General features: G+C 38.1%; 1 protein-coding gene across 13 annotated transcripts in view; it reads right to left on the reverse strand.

Moving 5' to 3' along the window:
* RBM26 (RNA binding motif protein 26) overlaps positions 1 to 19463 on the reverse strand; it is an 88368-nt gene extending 68905 nt beyond the window's left edge. For 5 of the 13 annotated variants that reach the window (XM_047720208.1, XM_047720207.1, XM_047720211.1 and 2 more), the window contains exon 1: positions 18965 to 19463. In XM_047720208.1, coding sequence (XP_047576164.1) covers positions 18965 to 19035 — 71 coding nt within the window. In that variant the 5' untranslated portion in view covers positions 19036 to 19463. The remainder of the gene's footprint in view (positions 1 to 18964) is intronic. The other 8 variants (XM_047720214.1, XM_047720205.1, XM_047720204.1 and 5 more) reach the window with 2 other exon arrangements.
* Between the last annotated feature and the right edge of the window lie 783 nt (positions 19464 to 20246).

The following is a 20246-nucleotide window of genomic DNA, read 5'->3' on the forward strand; positions in this document are numbered from 1 at the left end:
ATCCCAAAGCCTTAAGTGCTAAATATACACTCCTCCCCAAACTCTGCAGCCACCCTTTGGTCCTTTTTTTTTTTTCTTTTAAATGGACCTGCTCAACAACCTTAACCGTGAGTCAGCTCTGGCAAGAGAAACCAAAGGCTTGCACTATAGTGCCACCTTCTGGGCAACAAAATGAAGGCTCCTAATTACAAACCTGTTGCATTGTTAAGAATCAAAATAAACAAAACCTTACCTAAATAAGAAAGGTGTTTACTACTTTAAATGGAGAAATTGAAGCACTTCCCATCGAACACCATGAACAACCACAGTAATATGGCATCACTATAAAAAATGACAATTTTCCAGTAACTGAATCCAAGACATGAAATACTGTGATCTAACTTGGGATATAGAACAGCTATTATGAAGAAATTCAATGAGTAACCAGAAAACTCAAAAAAAAATTTAGTGATCTCAGGGATAAAATTAACAAACAGAAGGAGTATTTTGCAGGAGAGATTAAAACTAAAAAAAAAAAAAAAAAAAAAATTCTGGGATGAAAAACTCAATATATGAAGAATGAATTAGAATGTACTAGAAATACAGCAGATCCTATGGAAGAGAGAATTAACACATTCAAGAACAGAAATGTGGAAATGATTCAGGTGGAAGAGGAGAAAGAAGATCTTTAAAAAGTTAAAAAAAAAAAAGCAAACAAAGAAAAAAAACCCAACAACCCTAGGTGTTGGCTGGCTCAGTCAGTAAAGCATACCAATGTTGATCTCAGGGTCATGAATTCAAGCCCCACAATAATAATGGGTATCTCAAAAAAAAGAGAGTGGGAGAAGGGAGCACAGAACATATTTAAATGATAGTTGATAACTTCCTAAACCTAGGGAAGTAATTGGATATACAAATCCACAAAGCTAACAGAACACCTTATTACACCAACACAAAAGATCTTCTCCAAGACACATTATATGAAAACTGTCAAAAGTCGATGATAAAGAATTTTAAAGCAGCCCAGGAAAAAAAGACAGTAACCTACAAAGGTACCCCCATAAGCTATCAGCGGACTTCTCAGCAGACACTCTATAGGTCAAGAGAGAATGGAATGACATATTCAAAACATTGAAATTAGGAAAACCTCTACGTCTCCTTTGTATCTCAAAAATAACTCTGCCAGTGTAATACTCTTGGCTGGTTGTTTTTATTTATTTTTGAGAGACAATGGAGACATAGAGGTCCTCCCAGACAAACAGAAGTTAAGGGAGTTCACTATCATTAGACATGCTCATAAGAAATGTTAAGCGGTGCCTGGGTGGCACAGCTGGCTAAACGTCCAACACTTGGTTTCCACTCAGGTGGTAAACTCAGGGTCCTGAGATCAAGCCCTGCATCAGGCTCCATGCTCAGCATTGAGTCTGCTTAAGACTTTCTCTCCCATGCTCACTTGCTCCCTTTCTCTCTCTCAATCTCTAAAATAAATAAATAAATCTTAAAAAAAAAAAAAAAAAAAGGCTAAAAAGAGCTCTTCAAGCTTAAGTGAAAAGACCAAAGGACAGAAAACTCTAATTAAGGTAATAAATAGAACGTCCAGAATGAGAATACTGTAACTCTTTTTTAGAACAGTGTATTAAGGGGCGCCTGGGTGGCTCAGTGGGTTAAGCCGCTGCCTTCGGCTCAGGTCATGATCCCAGGTCCTGGGTTCGAGCCCCACATCGGGCTTTCTGCTCAGCAGGGAGCCTGCTTCCTCCTCTCTCTCTGCCTGCTTCTCTGCCTACTTGTGATTTCTCTCTGTCAAATAAATAAATAAAATTAAAAAAAAAAAAAAGAACAGTGTATTAAATTCCTACCTATGGCATAAAGGTTTAAAAAAGCATATTAGGGGCGCCTGGGTGGCTCAGTGGGTTAAAGTCTCTGCCTTCAGCTCAGGTCATGATCCCAGGGTCCTGGAATCAAGCCCTGCATCGGGCTCTCTACTTGGTGGGGAACCTGCTTCCCCCTCTCTCTGCCTGCCTCTCTGCATACTAGTGATCTCTGTCAAATAAATAAAAATTTAAATAAATCAATCAATAAATAAATAGCATATTAAAGGGTCACCTGACTGGCTCAGGTGGTGAAGCCTGCAACTCTAGTCTCAGGGTTGTGAGTTTGAGCCTCACATTAGGCATGGAGCCTACTTAACATAAAAAAATAAAAATTTTAAAACAAGTGCATATTAAAAATATAGCTACAACTTGATAATGAAATCACAATATAAAAAGATACAACTTATGATATCAAAAACACAAAAGGGAAGATTAAAACAATGGAATCCTTATAAGAAAATGAACACAAATTTTTATTAGCAGAAAATGGCTGCTTGTCTAGATTTTTTTATGTAACCTCAAGGTAACCACAAAGCAAAAACCTACAGCAGAGACCTGAAACTAAAAAAAATGGGAGACTGAGCAAATCACCATGGAAAACCAACTTACAGACAGAAACAAAAGGAAAAACAATGAAAAGAACAAAATAACCAGAAGAAAAAAAGATGAAACAGCAGTAGTAAATCCTTAAATATCAGTAATCAACCTAAACATAAATGAACATGAACTCACCAATCAAAACAGAGTGGCTGGATGGATAAAAAAACAAAATCAAACTATAAGAGACTCATTTCCATTCTAAGGACATACACAGGCTCAAAAGTGAAATGACAAAAAATGATATTTGAAGTAAACAAAAACAAAAAGGTGGGCAGAGTTATAATTACATTAGACAAATAGACCTCAAGCCAAAAAAGGTTAACAAGAGTCAAAGAAGGTCATTATACAAGACCAGTGCTCTAACCACTGAGCTATGGAGCCAAGAAGGTCATTATATAATGATAAAGGAGTCAACCCATTAAGAAGATATAGCAATGGCAAACGTATACACTCCCAAATCCTGAGCACTGAAATATATTAAACAACTGGGGCGCCTGGGTGGCTCAGTGGGTTAAGCCTCTGCCTTCAGCTCAGGTCAGGGTCTCAGGGTCCTGGGATGGAGCCCCACATGGCCTCTCTGCTCAGCAGGGAGCCTGCTTCCCCCTCCCCCTCTGCCTGCCTCTCTGCCTACTTAGGATCTCTCTCACTCTCTGTGTCAAATAAATAAATAAAATCTTAAAAAAAAAAAAAAAAGAAAGAAAAGAAAAGAAATATATTAAGCAACTAAAACAGATCTTAAAGGGAAAACAGCAATACAACAAGTAAATGTAGGGGACTTCAATACCCCACCATCTGTTATGGACAGATTATCAAGGCAGAAATCAGTAAGGAAACACTGGAATTGAACTACATTTCAGAACAAATGGTCTTAACAGACATATAGAACATTCCATCCAACAGCAGCAAAATAAACATTTTTCTCAAGTGCACATAGAACAGTCTCCAAGATAGAGCACAAGATATGCCACAAAACAAATCTTGGCAAATTTAAAAAAACTAAAATCATACCAACTGTCTTCTCTGACCACAATGGTATGAAACTAGAAATCAACAAGAGGAAAGTAAGAAAATCTACAAATATGTGGAAACTAAGCAATGCACTTCCAAACCACTAGGTCAAAGAAGAAACCAAATAGGGAATGAAAAATTATCTTGAAACAAATGAAATAAAAACATAACAAATCAAATATTGTGGGATGCAGCAAAAGCAGTTCTGAGAGGAAAATTTATAGCAGTAAATGTATATATTAAAAAATTAGAATACCTCATATAAACAACTTAACTTTACAACTCAAGGAACTAGGAAAAGAATAAATTAAGCCCAAAGTTAATAATGACTACAGTAGAAATACATGAAATAAAGACCAGATAAACATCAGAAAGGATTAACAAAACTAAGAGCTGGTTCTTTAAAAAGATAAACAAAACTGATAAACCTTTACCTAGACTAAGAGGAAAAGAAGTGAATGCTCAAAAATAAAATAAAATCAGAAATGAAGAAGAAGGCGCCTGGGTGGCTCAGTCTGTTAAGCAGCTGCCTTTGGCTCTGGTCATGATCTCAGGGTCCTGGGATCAAGTTCCACAATGGGTTCCCTGCTCTGCGGGGATCCTGCTTCTCCCTCTGCCTTTGCCCACCCCCATCTCTCATGAATAAATAAATAAAACCTTAAAAAAAATGAAAAAGAAGGCATTACAACACAATAGATATTACAGAAATGCATAAAATCTTAAAGTACTATGAATAATTAGATGTCAACGTATTATATAAACTAGACAAAATGTATACATCCCTAAAACACACAGCCTACCAAGAATGAATCAGGAAGAAATAGAAAATTTAAACAGACCAATAATTAGTAAAGAGGTTGAATCAGTAATCAAAAACTCCCAACACAAGAAAATGCCAGGACTAGATGGCTTTACTGGAGAAGTCTCTGATGCATTTAAAGAAGAATTAGCTCTTCCAAAATAATACTCATACTCTTCCAAAATAACGAGGAGGGAACACTTCCTGACTCCTTTTATGAGGCTAGCATTACCCTGACACCAAAATCAGATAAGAACACCACAAAAAAAACTACACACCAATATCCCTAATGAATACATATGCAAATATTCCCAACAAAGTATCTGCAAACCAAATTCAGGAACATATTAAAGGGATTATACGTCAAAACAAATGGAATTTATCCCTGGGATGGAAAAATGGTTCAACATATGCAAATCAACAAATGTACGAAGACATCACATTAATAAAAGATAAAAATCACACAATCATCTCAACAGATGCAGAAAAAACATTTGACAGTATACAACATCCCTTCATAATAAAAGACCTTAACAGATAGAGCAGAGAAGAACCATACCTCAACACAATAAAGGCTATCATATAGGACAAACTCACAGCTCACATTATATCCAATGGAGAAAAACTAAAAGCTTTTCTTATAAGATCAGGAATAAGGCAACAATGCCCACTCTCACTTCTCCTATTCAATACAGAACTGTAGTCCTTACTAGAGCAATTAGGCAAGGCAAAAGGATAAGCGGCATCTAAATTGGAAAGTAAAAAATAAAACTATTTCCCAATGACATGATTTAATTAAAAAAAAAAAAAACTCAACCAAAAAGCTTTTGGAACTAATCAATGACTTCAGTAAAGTTGCAGAATACAAAATCAAAATACAGAAGTCAGTTGCATTTCTTTATACTAATGATGAAACACTGAAAAATGAAGAAAATATCCCTTTTACAATAGCACCCAAAATAATAAAATGCCTAGGAATAAATTTAAGCAAGCGAAAGATCTGTAAAACAAAAACTACAAGACTGTGAAAGAAATCAAACAAACAAATGGGAAGAGATCCCATGTTCATGGAGCGGAGGAATTAATATCGTGAAATTGTCCATCACTGCTCAAAACAATCTAAAGATTCAGTGAAATCCTGACCAAAATTCCAATAGTACTTTTCAGATAAATAGAACAAACAATTCTAAAACTTTCGTGGAACCAGGAAAGACCCTGAATAGCCAAAGCAATAAAAGAAGAACAAAGCTAGAGGCAACATACTCCCTGATTTCAAATTATATTACAAAATATAGTAATTTTAAGTGTGGTATTGGGATAAAAACAGACACACAGATCAATAAAACAGAACAGAGCCCAAAATAAACCCATGCAAACATGGTCAATTAATTTATAACAAAGAAGCCAAGAATTTACATTGGGGAAAGGTAATGCTGAGAAATTTGGAAAGCTTTATGCAAAAAAATAAAACCAGTCCAAAAGCTTACACCATATACAAAAACTAACTCAAAATAGATTAAAAGACTTAAATTTAAGACCTGAAACAAAGGTCTTAAAGAAAATTGGTGGTAAACTCCTTGACAAATGTATTCGCAATGAGTTTTTGAAGCGGACACCAAAAGCAAAAGCAGTAAAAGCATAAACAAGTGGGACTACATCCAACTACAGGCTTCTGTAGAGCAAACAAAACCTTCAACAAAATGAAAGATAACCTGAAGAAAGGGAGATTTTTGTAAACCATAAACCGGAAGGGTTAATATCCAAAGGATATAAAAACTCCATCAACTCAAAAACAAACATTCCAATTAAAAAATTAGAACTAGGGACACCTGGGTGGCTCAGTGGGTTAAGCCTCTGCCTTCGGCTCTAGGTCATGATCTCAGGGTTCTGGGATCGAGCCCCGCATCGGGCTCTCTGCTTGGCAGGGAGCCTGCTTCCTCCTCCCTCTCTCTCTGCCTGCCTCTCTGCCTACTGTGACCTCTATCTGTCAAATAAATAAAGTCTTAAAAAAAAATTAGAACTAAATATCCACCTCCCCAAAGAACATCAAAATGGTCAACACACACATGAAAAGATGCTAAGTATCATGAATCATCTGGGAAATGCAAATCACAACAAGGAGAAACTGTCTCACACATGTTAGAATAGCTACCATCAAGAAGACAAGAAACAACAGATGCTGGTGAAGAGGTAGTGAAAAGAGAACCCTTTTGGTGAATACACTGTTGGTGGGGAAAAAAAGTGGCCCAGCCACTATAAAAAATAACATGGAGGTTCCTCAAAAAATTTTTAAAAGAGCATTCGGTCCAAAATTCCTCTTCTGGGTATGTACCCAACAGAAATGAGAACAAGACTTTGATGAGATATATGAATTTCTATTTTTATCACAGCATTATTCACAACAGCCAAGATCTAAAAACAACCCAAATGCCCATCGATATATAAATGAATAAAAAGATGCGGTACATAAATACAACAGAATATTATTCAGCCACAAGAAAGGAAGTTATCTTTACTTTTGTGAAAAAAAAGATGGACCTTCAGTGCATTATGCTAAGATAAATCAGACAGAGAAAGATAAGTACTGTATGAATCACTTACATGTGAAATCTAAAAAAAGTTAAACCTGTGAAAAAGAGTAAAATGGTGGCTACGATGGGTGGGCAGGTCTGAGGGGCGGGGGTGGGGGGAGACAGGCATGATGGTATTTAAGGTCACAACATGTAATGAGTAATAAATAGGCCACAGAGACCTAATCCACAGTATTACAGACACGGACAATAATACTGTACTATAATTATATGATAAATATCACTACATCGACAGTCATACTAAGATACATAAATGTATTAAAGAGACACACTACACCTTAAAAATTATACAATGTTACTCAGCAAATTTATTCAATTAAAAAAACTGTATTACAAAAAGCAACAAATGATCTGCTGAACAGAATATTTTAATGCTTTTATGTAGAAATTGTAATCAAGTATCTTTTACTTTTGGTAACTTTTTAAGATTTGTATAAATCTTAAATTTGTAGAAATGCTTTTTCACAGTAGCTTTTAAATTGCCAGTAAGCAATGGAAAATTAATAATTGGAGAATGTGGGCAAAGCAGCAGGGAGTGTCAAAACAGCAGGATGTAGAAAGTTATAAAGTCAAAAACAGACCAGAATTTATACTGACACACTATCTCTCCCTCTGTCACTTTTTAAATGGCTCTCTGAGACAAGAACACTAGATAAAGGACTTGCCACAACACAGTACATGACTTCAAAAAATAAGTTAATCTGAACTACTGGATTTATTAAACCATCACCACCAGAAGCACACCTGGCTGAGCTTTCAACACATCTTTTAATGTTAAAAAGGCCTCCAACAGCAGTATTAGGTGACATCTGGAAAATAATTCCTCTCTAATGGGAACCAGGAGGGGGGTGGGAAGAGGAGTAGAAACAAAAAAGAAAAGAAAAGGGAGAGAGATGGAGAGGGAAGGAAAGGAAAGAAAGAAGGAAAAATTAGAGAAAAATAAACTACAAATGGCAAGATGTTCATTGCAGTTATTTATAAAGTAAAAAAACAAACCAAAAAACCCCTAGGAAATGAACTAAATCACAAGTAAAAATATGGCTAAGTAAAGTATGGCAGAGCTACTCAAAATTGGAATCAGCCATTTTAAAGGTATAAAGATTACATATTAATACTAAAAGTGCCAGGGCGAGAAGTGTGAAGAGGACTTTAACTTTTCATTTCAAAGCCTTCTGGCAAGTTTTCTTTCTTGCAACTATGTGCAGGTATTTAATACATTAAGAAAATAAGCTAATTTTTTTTCTAGAAACTAATGCCCACGTCTTAAGTAAAGCACTATTAAAATAAATTATATAATATATTCACATAATGTAATACTATGGAACCACTGGGAAGAACAGGAAACTAAAGTATATACTCACATGGGAGGATATGCAGAGTGTCTGTTACCCATATCACTTACAGTAACATATAAACAACATGATCCTGCCCATGTTAAAAAAAATTACAGTTGATCCTGGAACAATGCAAAGGTTAAGGGTGACAATCCCACACAGTCAAAAATCGTATAACTTCTGACTCCCCCAAATCTTAATTCTACTAACCTACTGTCGACCAGAAACCTTAGCAATATAAACAATTAACACAAATTTCATACGTTATATATAATCATATACTGTATTTTTACAGTAAAATAAGCTAGATGAAAGAAAATATTGAGTTAGTAGAAAAATATATTCACAGTACTGTAAAACATTCATGTGTAAGTGGACCCATGCAATTTAATTGGTATCTTTTTTTCTTTCTTTCCTTCTTTTTTTTGGAGAGAGAAAAAGAGAGCATGAGCAGGGTGAGGGGCAGAAGGAGAAGTAGGCTCTCTGCTGAGCAGGGAGCCCCGACTTGGGGTTGATCCCAGAACTCCAGGACCATGACCTGAGCCAAAGGCAGATGCTTAACCAACTGAGCCACCCAGGCACCCTGGACCCATGCAATTTAAACCAGTGATATTCAGGGTCAATTGCATATACCTATATAAACACAGTATATGTATGTTTATTTTTATAAATATACAATTATGTTGAACTTTTTACATACGATATCAGGATGGGGTTAGGAAAACTCACTTTTGGGTTATATTCCTATACTCTATGAGTTTTTATTAAAACAAGTATGTATTGGGGCGCCTGGGTGGCTCAGTGGGTTAAAGCCGCTGCCTTCGGCTCAGGTCATGATCCCAGGGTCCTGGGATCGAGCCCCACATTGGGCTCTCTGCTCAGCAGGGAACCTGCTTCCCTTCCTCTCTCTCTGCCTGCCTCTCTGCCTACTTGTGATCTCTGTCTGTCAAATAAATAAATAAAATCTTTAAAAATAAAAAAAATAAAAAAAATAAAACATGTATTATTTTCAATTAAAAAGAAAAAAGAAAAATTCTGTTAAATTAACTAGTCTGTACTAAAAAAAACATAGCACAGGTATTATATAGCATGCATTTGACAATGGACTACTCAGCAGTAAAAAGGAAAAACTAAGATACATGCAACAATATGGATAAATCTCAAGAACATTCTGAGAAGTAAAAAGAAGTCCTGCTCAAAGGAGCACCTATTCTAAAATTCCATTTAAATGAAGTTCCATAACAAGCAAAACTAATATACAGTGGCAAAAAATCAGAACAGTGCTTATTTCTACGGGTAAATGGTAGCATGGGATGGGGAATGAGGAAACTTTCCAGAATGATGGGAATGTTCTTTATTTTGACAGGGAACTGAGTTACAAAGATGTATACATTTGCAAAACTCATCAAAGGATACACTTTAAGATCTGTGTACACTATTATATAAAGACTGTATCAAACTTCTTTTAAAACTATAAATACTGAGGGGCGCCTGGGTGGCTCAGTGGGTTAAAGCCTCTGCCTTTGGCCCAGGTCATGATCCCAGAGTCCTGGGATCCAGCCCTGCATCAGGCTCTCTGCTCAGCAGGGAGCCTGCTTCTTCCCCTCTCTCTGCTTGTCTCTGCCTGCCTCTCTGCCTGCCCATGACCTCTCTCTCTGTCAAATAAATAAATAAAATCTTTAAAAAGGGGGGGGCACCTGGGTGGCTCAGTGGGTTAAAGCCTCTGCCTTGGGCTCAGGTCATGATCCCAGGATCCTGGGATCGAGCCCCCACATCAGGCTCTCTGCTCAGCGGGGAGCCTGCTTCCTCCTTTCCTCTCTGCCTGCCTCTCTGCCTACTTGTGACCTCTGCCTATCAAATAAATAAATAAAATCTTTAAAAAAAAAAAAAAAGTGGTGCATTTGGGGCACTTGGGTGACCCAGGGGGTTAAGCCTCTGCCTTTGGCTCAGGTCATGATCCCAGGGTCCTGGGATGGAGCCCCACATGGGGCTCTCTGCTCAGCAGGGAGACTGCTTCCTCCTCTCTCTTCTCTCTGCCTGCCTCTCTGCCTACTTGTGATCTCTGTCAAATAAATAAATAAATGAGTTTTTAAATAAATAAATAAAGCTATAAATACTGAACTCTAATGATATGCATAAGTACTTAGCAATAAGTTCACTAACATCTGCAATTTACTTTAAAATACGTCAAAGAGGGCGCCTGGGTGGCTCAGTGGGTTGAGCCGCTGCCTTCGGCTCAGGTCATGATCTCAGAGTCCTGGGATCGAGCCCCGCATCGGGCTCTCTGCTCCACGGGGAGCCTGCTTCCTTCTCTCTCTCTGCCTGCCTCTCCGCCTACTTGTGATCTCTTTCAAATAAATAAATAAATAAATAAATGAAATATATCAAAGAAGGACGGGGCAAGTACACTAAAATATTAACAGCAGAATCAGAGTGATGGGTATACATGGGTGTGTCATGTGGTAAATATATACACTGTAGTACTTTTTGTCCAGTTCATCAATACAGATGATTAAATTATGGTATATCTATTACATTAAAATACTATGTAACCTTAATAAAAAGGCAACACTTTTATGTATTATATGGAATGACATCCAAGTATGATACCAATTGTGTACAAAGGAGAAAGAATACATAAACATACCTGCTTACGTGTTGGTAAAATATCTCAGGAAGAATCACTCAGTAGCAGATCTCAAGTGAATTCCATTATTACACACACACACACACACACACACAATATTAAATATGACCCCAAGTTAAAAATAAACTTTCACCTGTTTGAGAAGTTACTATTTGTAGACTAAAAAGGACTGTTCCACAGAAATAAGGTAGTGGGAGTAAGTAAGTGACTAAGTTTGGTAGGAAGGGCTTATACCATCCATTTATTTCTCTCATTCTCTTTTCTCTGGGACTAAGGAAGCAGGAGGAAGGAAAAAATATTCCTAGAAGCTTTTTAGCTCAAGCTAAATTAGTCACTCCTGATGTGTAGACACCAAACACCGGAATATCTGACTTCCTATTTTGCTCATAATAGTACCTCTGTCTTTTGATTTATATGCATATAAAATGATTTTATTTGAGAACTATTGTAAGCCAAAGACAAGGATGTGCTAAAACATACAGAAAATGCTTTATCCATTTTAACTACTTAGCACTCAGATGAAAAAGCCAAAAAAGGTCGAGCAGCGAAATGTGGTAATGAGAGTCAACTCAACAAAAGTTAAAGGTATAAGGAAGATAATGAAAAATATTTTAACCAATAATTAAGTATAGAAAAATTCTTTTTTTTTTTTTAAGATTTTATTTATTTATTTAGAGAGACATAGCGAGAGAGGAAACACAAGCAGGGGAGAGAGAGAGGGAGAAGCAGGCTTCCCGCTGAGCAGGGCACCTGATGCTGGGCTCACCTGAGCTGAAGACAGATGCTTAAGGCCTTAGACACGCAGGGGCCCCTAGAAAAATTCTTCTACCAGCTGTAAAATTCATCAGACTAGAATTATCATATAGCATTCTTTTCTGGGCAGCTCCATGGAGGCCCGCAGCTTACACATAACAGAATTCAAAAATACTTTGAGTAAATGTTATTATTATTTTTCAGTGTCCTTTCCCCCTTAAGAAAAAAAAAATCACTTAGGCTTTACATAATCTGAAGGTGCTATAAAGTAAAACTAAAGAGAAACAGACCCAGAGATTACTAACTTTTCAAATTGCTCACACATCTGCTGCTCGGAAATAAAATTCTCGTTGAAGTTTGGTAGATTTTAGAGTTTACATTTCTCTCTCCTTAGGTTATGATTACCCAAACTAGAAATTTCAACCAGTGCATTTAATTTATGACACACAAGGCACTATGCTGTGTGCTGTATACGACAGGACGACAGTTAAAAATCTTATGATTTGGAGTCCACTTTCAAGGACCTGAGATTCTAATAATGAAGCTAAAGTAGTAAGAATTAATTACTAAGGGCGCCTGGGTGGCTCAGTGGGTTGAGCCGCTGCCTTCGGCTCAGGTCATGATCTCAGAGTCCTGGGATCGAGCATGGGGCTCTCTGCTCAGCGGGGAGCCTGCTTCCTCCTCTCTCTCTGCCTGCCTCTCTGCCTGCTTGTGACCTCTCTGTCAAATAGGTGAATGAAATCTTTAAAAAAAAAAAAAAAAAAAAAAAAGAATTAACTACTAAACAAGTATGCAAATGATGGATGTCATAATTGATGCAAACTAGTGCTAGGAGAAAAGAGTCATGTCACTCCTTCCAGATGGATGGATCATAACATTCTGGAAGAACTGGAATCATCCTTCACCTTTGATTTCAACATATATAAAGGAAATGGAGAAAGGCAGTATATCATAACATGCAACAAAGCTCTGAAATCAAAATATCTTGTTTGGAATTATTTCTCCATTATTTATCAGCTATGAATGAACCGTATTACTTAATCTGCCTAAGACTTAATTTCCTCATTATTTAAAACTGAAATAACAGAATCTAGATCACATTCAATGAATACACAATGATTAGTATATGATAAGCACTCAATGAATGTTACCCTCTAAAAGTCTGGAAAAGGGGACAGTATAAACAATGTGATATAGAAAAAAGTTCAGCTTTGCTGAAATTAAGACTCACCAAAAAAATGGAAAGATAAAACTGGAAAGATAAGCAGATTGTACATTTTGAATCCCAAGCCAAAATGTATGCAATTTATTTAGGAATGCTAAAGATTTTGATCAAATGAAAGCATATAAACAAGACTGAGCATCCAGGATGGAACTAAGGGGAAGAAAAAAAAAAAACAAAACCAACTGCAAAAGTTTAGATAAGAAGTGTGAGGGCCCCTATTGAGCAATGTCATTAGTAACAATTATTAAAAGAGATAGAACCCAATGATTAACTGAAGGGGGAAAGAATAAAGGGAGGAAAAACAAAAAATAAAATTTCAAGCCTGGAAAATTTGACGAAATGAAATGGAAATTAGTAAATTCAGAGAACATTTATTTTCAGAAATGTAGTTTGAAGTTCAGATGGGAGAACCAGGTGGATATACAGCTAGCAACTGGAATAAGGTTTTGAAGAGAGGTTATGCCTGAAAATACATATGTGAAAAATGATGTAGAGATTAGAGGTTCTCTTGGAAAAGCTCTGAAATTCAAAGCAAATTTATATACAGCATATGCAATATTCTAAGGAAGGAAGTCTTTAATCAAACTTTCAAAGACTCCAACACACACACACACACACACACACACACACAGGTTTTAAGAACCACTGGAACAGATTATAATGGAAACTATCCATGGGAATGAACGTGAATGAGATGACAGAAGTAGAAATAATTGAGAGGAAAAAAGGCATGAAAAAAGAACTTGAAAAAATGTAACTAAAAGGCAAGAAAAAGAACTGAAAAGGACAGCTGATTTGAGAAGAAAGAGAAGCAAGGTATTAGGGATTTAAGATAGAAGTTCAAAAAAAAAAAAGGCAGCATCAGCATTGCTTAATGTTATATATATAGGACAAAAAATATAAAATTTATATAAAATCTCTACATTTAATAAATTCACTGGTAATACTGAGGTAAGCAATTTTGTGTATAAGGAGGAAGAAACTAAATGACATAGGAAACTAAATGGTTGGGGACAAAGGAAGGAAAAATTAAAAACTGACTACTATTTCTAGATTTACTAGTGAAAGGAAAAGCTAGCATGAAAATGACTGGAAGAAAAGTATTATTTTATTTTTTTGTTTTGTTTCTGCTGCTATTGTTGCTGAGTTTTTCTTCCTTAAGGACTAGGAAATTGACTTTCTATGCCAAAAGGAGTCTGTAAAAAGAGAAAGATCAAAGGAGGGAAAGAGGAATAAAGTTCAGCAGTGAAAAGATCACCTTTCAAATTCTTCCTGTAAAACAGGAACAAAAATAATTTTAATGTGGTAAGAAAGGTATAGCCAACAAGTGTGGGTGAGGGGAGAAAGACTACAAAAACTCTGAAGAAGTTTCTTAAACTGTAAAGCACTGATAACCATAATACTTTCGAACTTTACTCCTTTATAACGGTAGCTAGTATTATGAAAATGTAATAGGATAAAAAGTGCATACAGTAAGAGAGCAGAATACACTATACTGTGTAGCAGTAAATTAAGTACATGGCTCCAGAGGCAAAAAAGCGTGAGTTTAAATTACTGTGTGACTCTGGACAAGTACCTGAACTTTGTGCCAGACTGTCTTCACTTGCAAAATGGAGGTCTCCTTACCTCTCAGAACTTGGAAGTAATAGAAAACTATCAACAATGCATACAAATGCAGGTGTAGTGGCAGCAGCAGTGGTCGTAATAAAAGTAACCTATTTATGTTTAATCAAGCAGTATTTAAGGAAAGACAGAAGGGCTAGGCTCCTAAAAATTGTGTCTCAGGGGTTGCTGGGTGGCTCATCGGAGAAGCATCCAACTCTTGGTGGCTCAGGTCATGATCCCAGGGTTGTGAGATGAGCTGGCAGGGCTCCAAGCTCAGTAGGGAATCTGCTTAATATTCTCTCTTCTCCCTCTCCCTCTCCTCACCGTGACCATCTCAGGCCATGGCTAATTAATTTAGAAATCTTGAAAAAAAAAGTGTCTCGTTTCTTTCAACTGCATAAGGAAATAAGTATAATTCCCCCTATTATACCAATAAGGAAAGGGGAGGTTCATTTCGCTAGATTACTAAGTGGCAGAACTTAGATGTGAACACTAGTTTATATGGTTACAAAACTTGGCTTCTTTCCACTACACAACATTAACTCCCCAGCACTACATAGCAGCAGGAACACAAAACTATGCATTCTGTTTTTACTACTAACCTCACAAAATCTGGGCACATCATTAAGTCTATCTGCCTCTCCATCGTCTGAAAAATTAAGGAGTTTTTTTGAATTTGATTTGATTTTGAGGTTTCCCTCCGGCTAAAAAAGTCTATGATTTTATTAAGTTACCCATTTAGTGATGTAAAAACTCATAAAAAGTTTCAAAATACAGCAGAAACCTTCTCTATTTAGAAAACAAAAACAGAAAAATTGAACACACACACACACACACAGCTTAAAATTTTTTTCCAGGACTTCACATTAGCAAAAAGAAATAAATGTTAAAGAAAAGACCAACATCTAATTTCATTTTATTATAGCAAGTATGACTAAGCAAATGCTTGAGAGAACAAAATATCAATCTGAAGTATTTCAAGATGCCAATTTTAACACCTACATTTTCAATGGGGGGAAAAAACGCAAAACTCAGAGCCCTGACACATCTACAGACCTTATAACCAAATAACAAGCAGATTTACCGACTTTTATTTCACGCCAAAAACACTGCAACCAGGCTGGGGTTTTGTTTGTTTTCATGTCCATCTGAAAACTGTCCTGCACTAAAACGCCTCACTGGCTTCCCACTATCTTTCAATTAACATCCAAAATCCTTAACATGACTCAACAAAGTCCTGAATGATCCTGCTCCTCTCTCTCTGGAGCTATCCTCTGCTATTCTTCCCTTTGCTCTTTTTTTCAATTTCTTTCATTTCCTCCAAAACACTTTTTTTCTTTCATTTTAAGGCTTTCATAAATCTGTTCTTCAAAACCTAGAATGCTTTCACAGCTCTCCCACCGTTTCGCCCTAGCAAACTGATCCTCATCCTTTTAAGCTAAGATCAAATGTTATGCCAGCAAAAGCCTTTTTTGACCTTCCAAACATACATTTCACAGCACTCTGGACTTCACAATACTCAAAGATCTTATAATTACTTGTTCAACATTTGTCTTCCCTGCTAAATGGTAAACAATATGAATATAGTTATTTCAGGTAGTTTCCCAATATCCCCAGTATCTAACACACCGCAAAGTACAGATTAAGTACTCGATGCTTGCTGAATTAACATTGAAAATGCAGGGGAAGTCCAAAACCATGAGATATTTTACTAGCACAGGTAGCTAGAAAGTTCCATACAAGTTTTGAGTTACATCTTAACCTTGGGCCTTCAAATGTCCTCCCTTCAAATAAGTGCTATTTGGCAATTACACCTTTAAAGTAAAGCAAAAAAAAATCCCTTTAGATAACACATCCTAAAGTTTCACAAAACCAAGGCTAGAAACCACAAGTCTTAAGCAATTGGAATCAGCTTTAAAAGTCATAGAGAACTCATCTAAAATGCAATGAAAGGACAGGAACTTGGATAAGGGCTCAATTTTACCACAGCAATGTACATTATGAAAGGACCAATCCCAATTCCTACCACTGTCTAGGCTGTACTAGCAGCCTTATTTATCCTAACAGTAATGACTGCAGTGCTACAGTCATCTAAGTAGGCTATAAGATATCTGAAACATACTTTATTAAAACTGAATAAAAGTCACAAGCATACACTACGTAACTATAATCTTCTTTTAGGTTACAGTATAACATATAGAAATGTTAAATCACTATGTTGCTTACCTGAAACTAATGTAACATTGTATGTCAACTGTAACTCAAAAATTTCTTTAAAAAGGAATGCTATTTAAACTCAAAAATCTTTTTTTACACTTTCTGTTCATCTAATACCTATTGAGTGCTAATTACAAACCAGGCAGTGTCTAAAGATTAACACGTATTATTTTCCCATACAGATGAGGAAATGGGAGGCACTGAGTGAAGTAATTTACCCAATATTATACAGCTGGTAGGTGGCAGAGGCAAAATTCAAAGCCAGCCATTCTGACTCTGAAGTTCATCCTCTAAACCACTACAACCACTGTTGCACTCTCTCTCTCTCTCTCTCCATCCACTGAAATAAGGCTTCTATCTGGACCATCTCACTTCAATGAAACTATTTTGCTAAGGTCACCAATGACTCCTACCTATCCCAACTTAAGGGCCACTTATCTGCCTCTGCCTTTTTCATCCACTCTGCAGCATCTCATCAAATTGACAACCCGCCTCTCTTGCCATACATTTGTATCGTAAGTACCATAAATCTCAGTCTTGAGATTTACCTCAAATGTGGGCCCTCGTTTCCTCCCTATCAACATTCTGACTAGGAAATCTCCCACAATTCCATAGTTTCAAATACTCTCTACATGACTCTTTCTTTCTCTAGTCCTACATGAGTTCTAGACTCAACCCAACCACCTCTTAAATATCTAACTTGAATGTGTAACAAACACCATTACCTTTCCTCCTCCCCTCAACCTGTTCTCCCCCAGCCTTCTCCATCATCACCCATCCAGCTGTTTAGGCTAACTTCTTAGTCATCATCCTTGATTTCCCTTCCCCTTATCTCCCACATCCACTCCTAACAGCAAGTTTTATCAGATCTACTTATAAATCATATTTTGTTCGGTCTCCATTATCATTCTAATATAAACGACCTACATTTCTGCCTACAGTGCCCTTCAGAATAGTCTCTTCATTCTTGCCCCCTTAATCTCCGCAAAGCAAGCGGTGTTAAAATCAAATCAATCCCTGCTTGCTTTAAATTATTTAAGGTCTCACTGTATTTTAAATAAGATCCTAGGTCTTAACCATGACCTCACAGAACCTAAATAATGTGCTCCTGACTAATTCTCCAACCTCCTGTTATTCTATTCTCTCCCCCATCACAATGTTCCTTGCAGCCAGAGTTGCCTTCCTTCTCTTCCTGGAACACAACATGATCATATCTGCTACAGGGCCTTTGCACTTGCTGTTCCTTCTACAAGGAACAGTCTTTCTCCTGACTTTGACACAGATGGTTTCTTCTCCTCCTTAAGTGTTGCTCAAATGCTACCTCCTGTGAGAGGCCTTCTAATCAGTCTTTTATATGACCCTCTATTCTTACAACAGTCACTGCTATTTTAATCTGGAATTATCTTATTTCTTTAATACTCATTTATTATTGTCTTCTCAACTTTGGAATTTAAAAGCTCTATCACCAAGGCTTCCTGCAATATACAGCAGGCACTTAATAAACTTATTAAATGAATGGATTTTCCCTCTTTCATTTTGTTTATTGTAAATCAACTAATTATGATAAAGCACCTGACCCACGATATATTTTGTATGTATTAAAAGTTAAATCCTTAAAACACTCTTATTTTTTCCAATATAAAACATTCCAGCATTCTGAACAACCCCCCCCCCCCCCACACACACACTGAGTCCATCTACAGCATCCCACTTAAACGTGCCAAATATACCATATGGATAAATAACATTTTCTTCCTCCTCCCCAAGCTAACAAATCTTCTAGTGGGAAAAGGGAATCTTACTGGGCAGCTTAGCACCTGTTACATCTTCAATCAGTTAAGAGAGGTGCGGGTGAGCCAGATAGCACATGGGAAACGTGGCCTTTCTTTCGGGGACTATATTTAGGTAAAACGTGAATGGCTTACATTAGAACTGTCCTAGTCCCTAACAAGGGCCATTCACTTCATTTAAAGAAACAAGGTAAAACAGTCTGTGGGCAAGAGGTTATGCTCGGATTCACTAAAAGAAAAGAAACCGATTTGGGGGCCCTCACCAAATGTGTGTGTAGATTGGGATCGGTCTACATATAACGGGAAAACAAGAGAAGGAGGTATCAGTTGGAGGACCAACTCAGCGGTATAATAAAGGTCAGCTCAGGCTCTCTGGGGAATCCTGAACCTGTAAGCGAGGGTGGAAATGGAGAAAACACAAAACCCGGGGATCTATGTTCACCGCTTCGGCCTCCATCACAGGCACTTCGGGCAACTGCACATATCTCTGTGTCCGCCTATCTCCCACTTTCATCCCTGCAAGGAGATAGCCCCCGGATACTCACATGGGCTCGAGAGTCTTGCTGAGCCAGGACTTGAGTGCCTCGAAGTTTTCAATGATCATTTTAGAAACCATCCACAGCGGCCCCGAGGCCCGTCACACTCCTCTGCCCGCCCAGGTCGCGGCCGCTACAGCCGCCGCTGCCCCCGCCCCCTCCTCCGCGCGCCTCCCGCGTGGGCCGCGGTGGGAGGCGCCGGTGGCAGGTTCCCGCGAGCCCCGATCAGCGAACAGCTCTGCGGGTACCGTCGCAGGCCGCGAATCCACGGGGTGCCAGGAGCTCCCCGTCCCCGGACCCCGACTGAGGCAGCAACGGTTTGCCCGGGCCCTCCCCCTTCCCTCCACCCGAGCAAATCTTGAACCCGGAGCGCGACACGCGCCTAGATCCGGGCTTTCACTCAGCCTTGGGCTCAGGTGGTGTTGGCAACGCAGAACAGGCAAAAGTGAAGAAAGCGAAGACGAAGGGCAGCTAAATGGAAACGATTCGGGGGGTCTTCCCGGCTCCTAGCACCCCCAAGAAGATGGCTGCCGATAAATCTCGCGAGAATTGATGAAGTCTCGCGGTGACTCCCGGTGCCTGCTGGGAAGAGACGTAAGATCGGCGGGGAGCGCGCTGGTTGAGTGTGGTACTTCGATTTTTTTTTTTTTTTTTTTTTTTTTTTTTTTGTTATTTACGTGGTTCGCGGCCTTTGTGTTTTTATTTTACGCCTTGGCCCGCGTACGGAATAGAGATTTCCTTTCTTACGAGAAGGGAGAGGCCGCTGACTTCAGAAACAGTGGGAGTCCCAGTTCGTCCTATGTAATAGATGGCTGTGGCGCATGAGTGGAACGAACCTCCCGACGGGAGCGCTCCTTGAGAGCGTCTGCACGTTGTGCTGGGGACGAAGGGCGGCCCGTGGTCTCCAGGTGTGCTGTACTGCCTCCTCCGTTTATCTCAGTGTCCTGCAGTACCGTACTGTGCGCTGTAGTGTGGCCAGGATTGGGAAGCACAGGCTGGTGTAATCTAACCCTTGGGAGACTTCTAGAGGATTGGTGTCTTGTCCAAAATTACTCGCCTTGATCGCAGAGAGGTAATGATCTAGGGCTGCCCCAAAAGAAAGGTGAGATAACCTCGACGGTTCCGAAATAGTTTTCGAACCATCTGAAACTTCGGACTTTTCCCCCAGCTAAAATAAGAACAGTGTGTTTTTAATTCTCTTCCTTTAGAGCCGATTCAGCCACAGATAGGAAATTAAATAGTGTCAAAAGACCCTTCATATCAGCGTTCTAAATAAATTAACTTCCCTTCT

Source organism: Lutra lutra, chromosome 3, assembly GCF_902655055.1.
Source record: "Lutra lutra chromosome 3, mLutLut1.2, whole genome shotgun sequence".
NCBI lineage: Eukaryota > Metazoa > Chordata > Mammalia > Carnivora > Mustelidae > Lutra > Lutra lutra.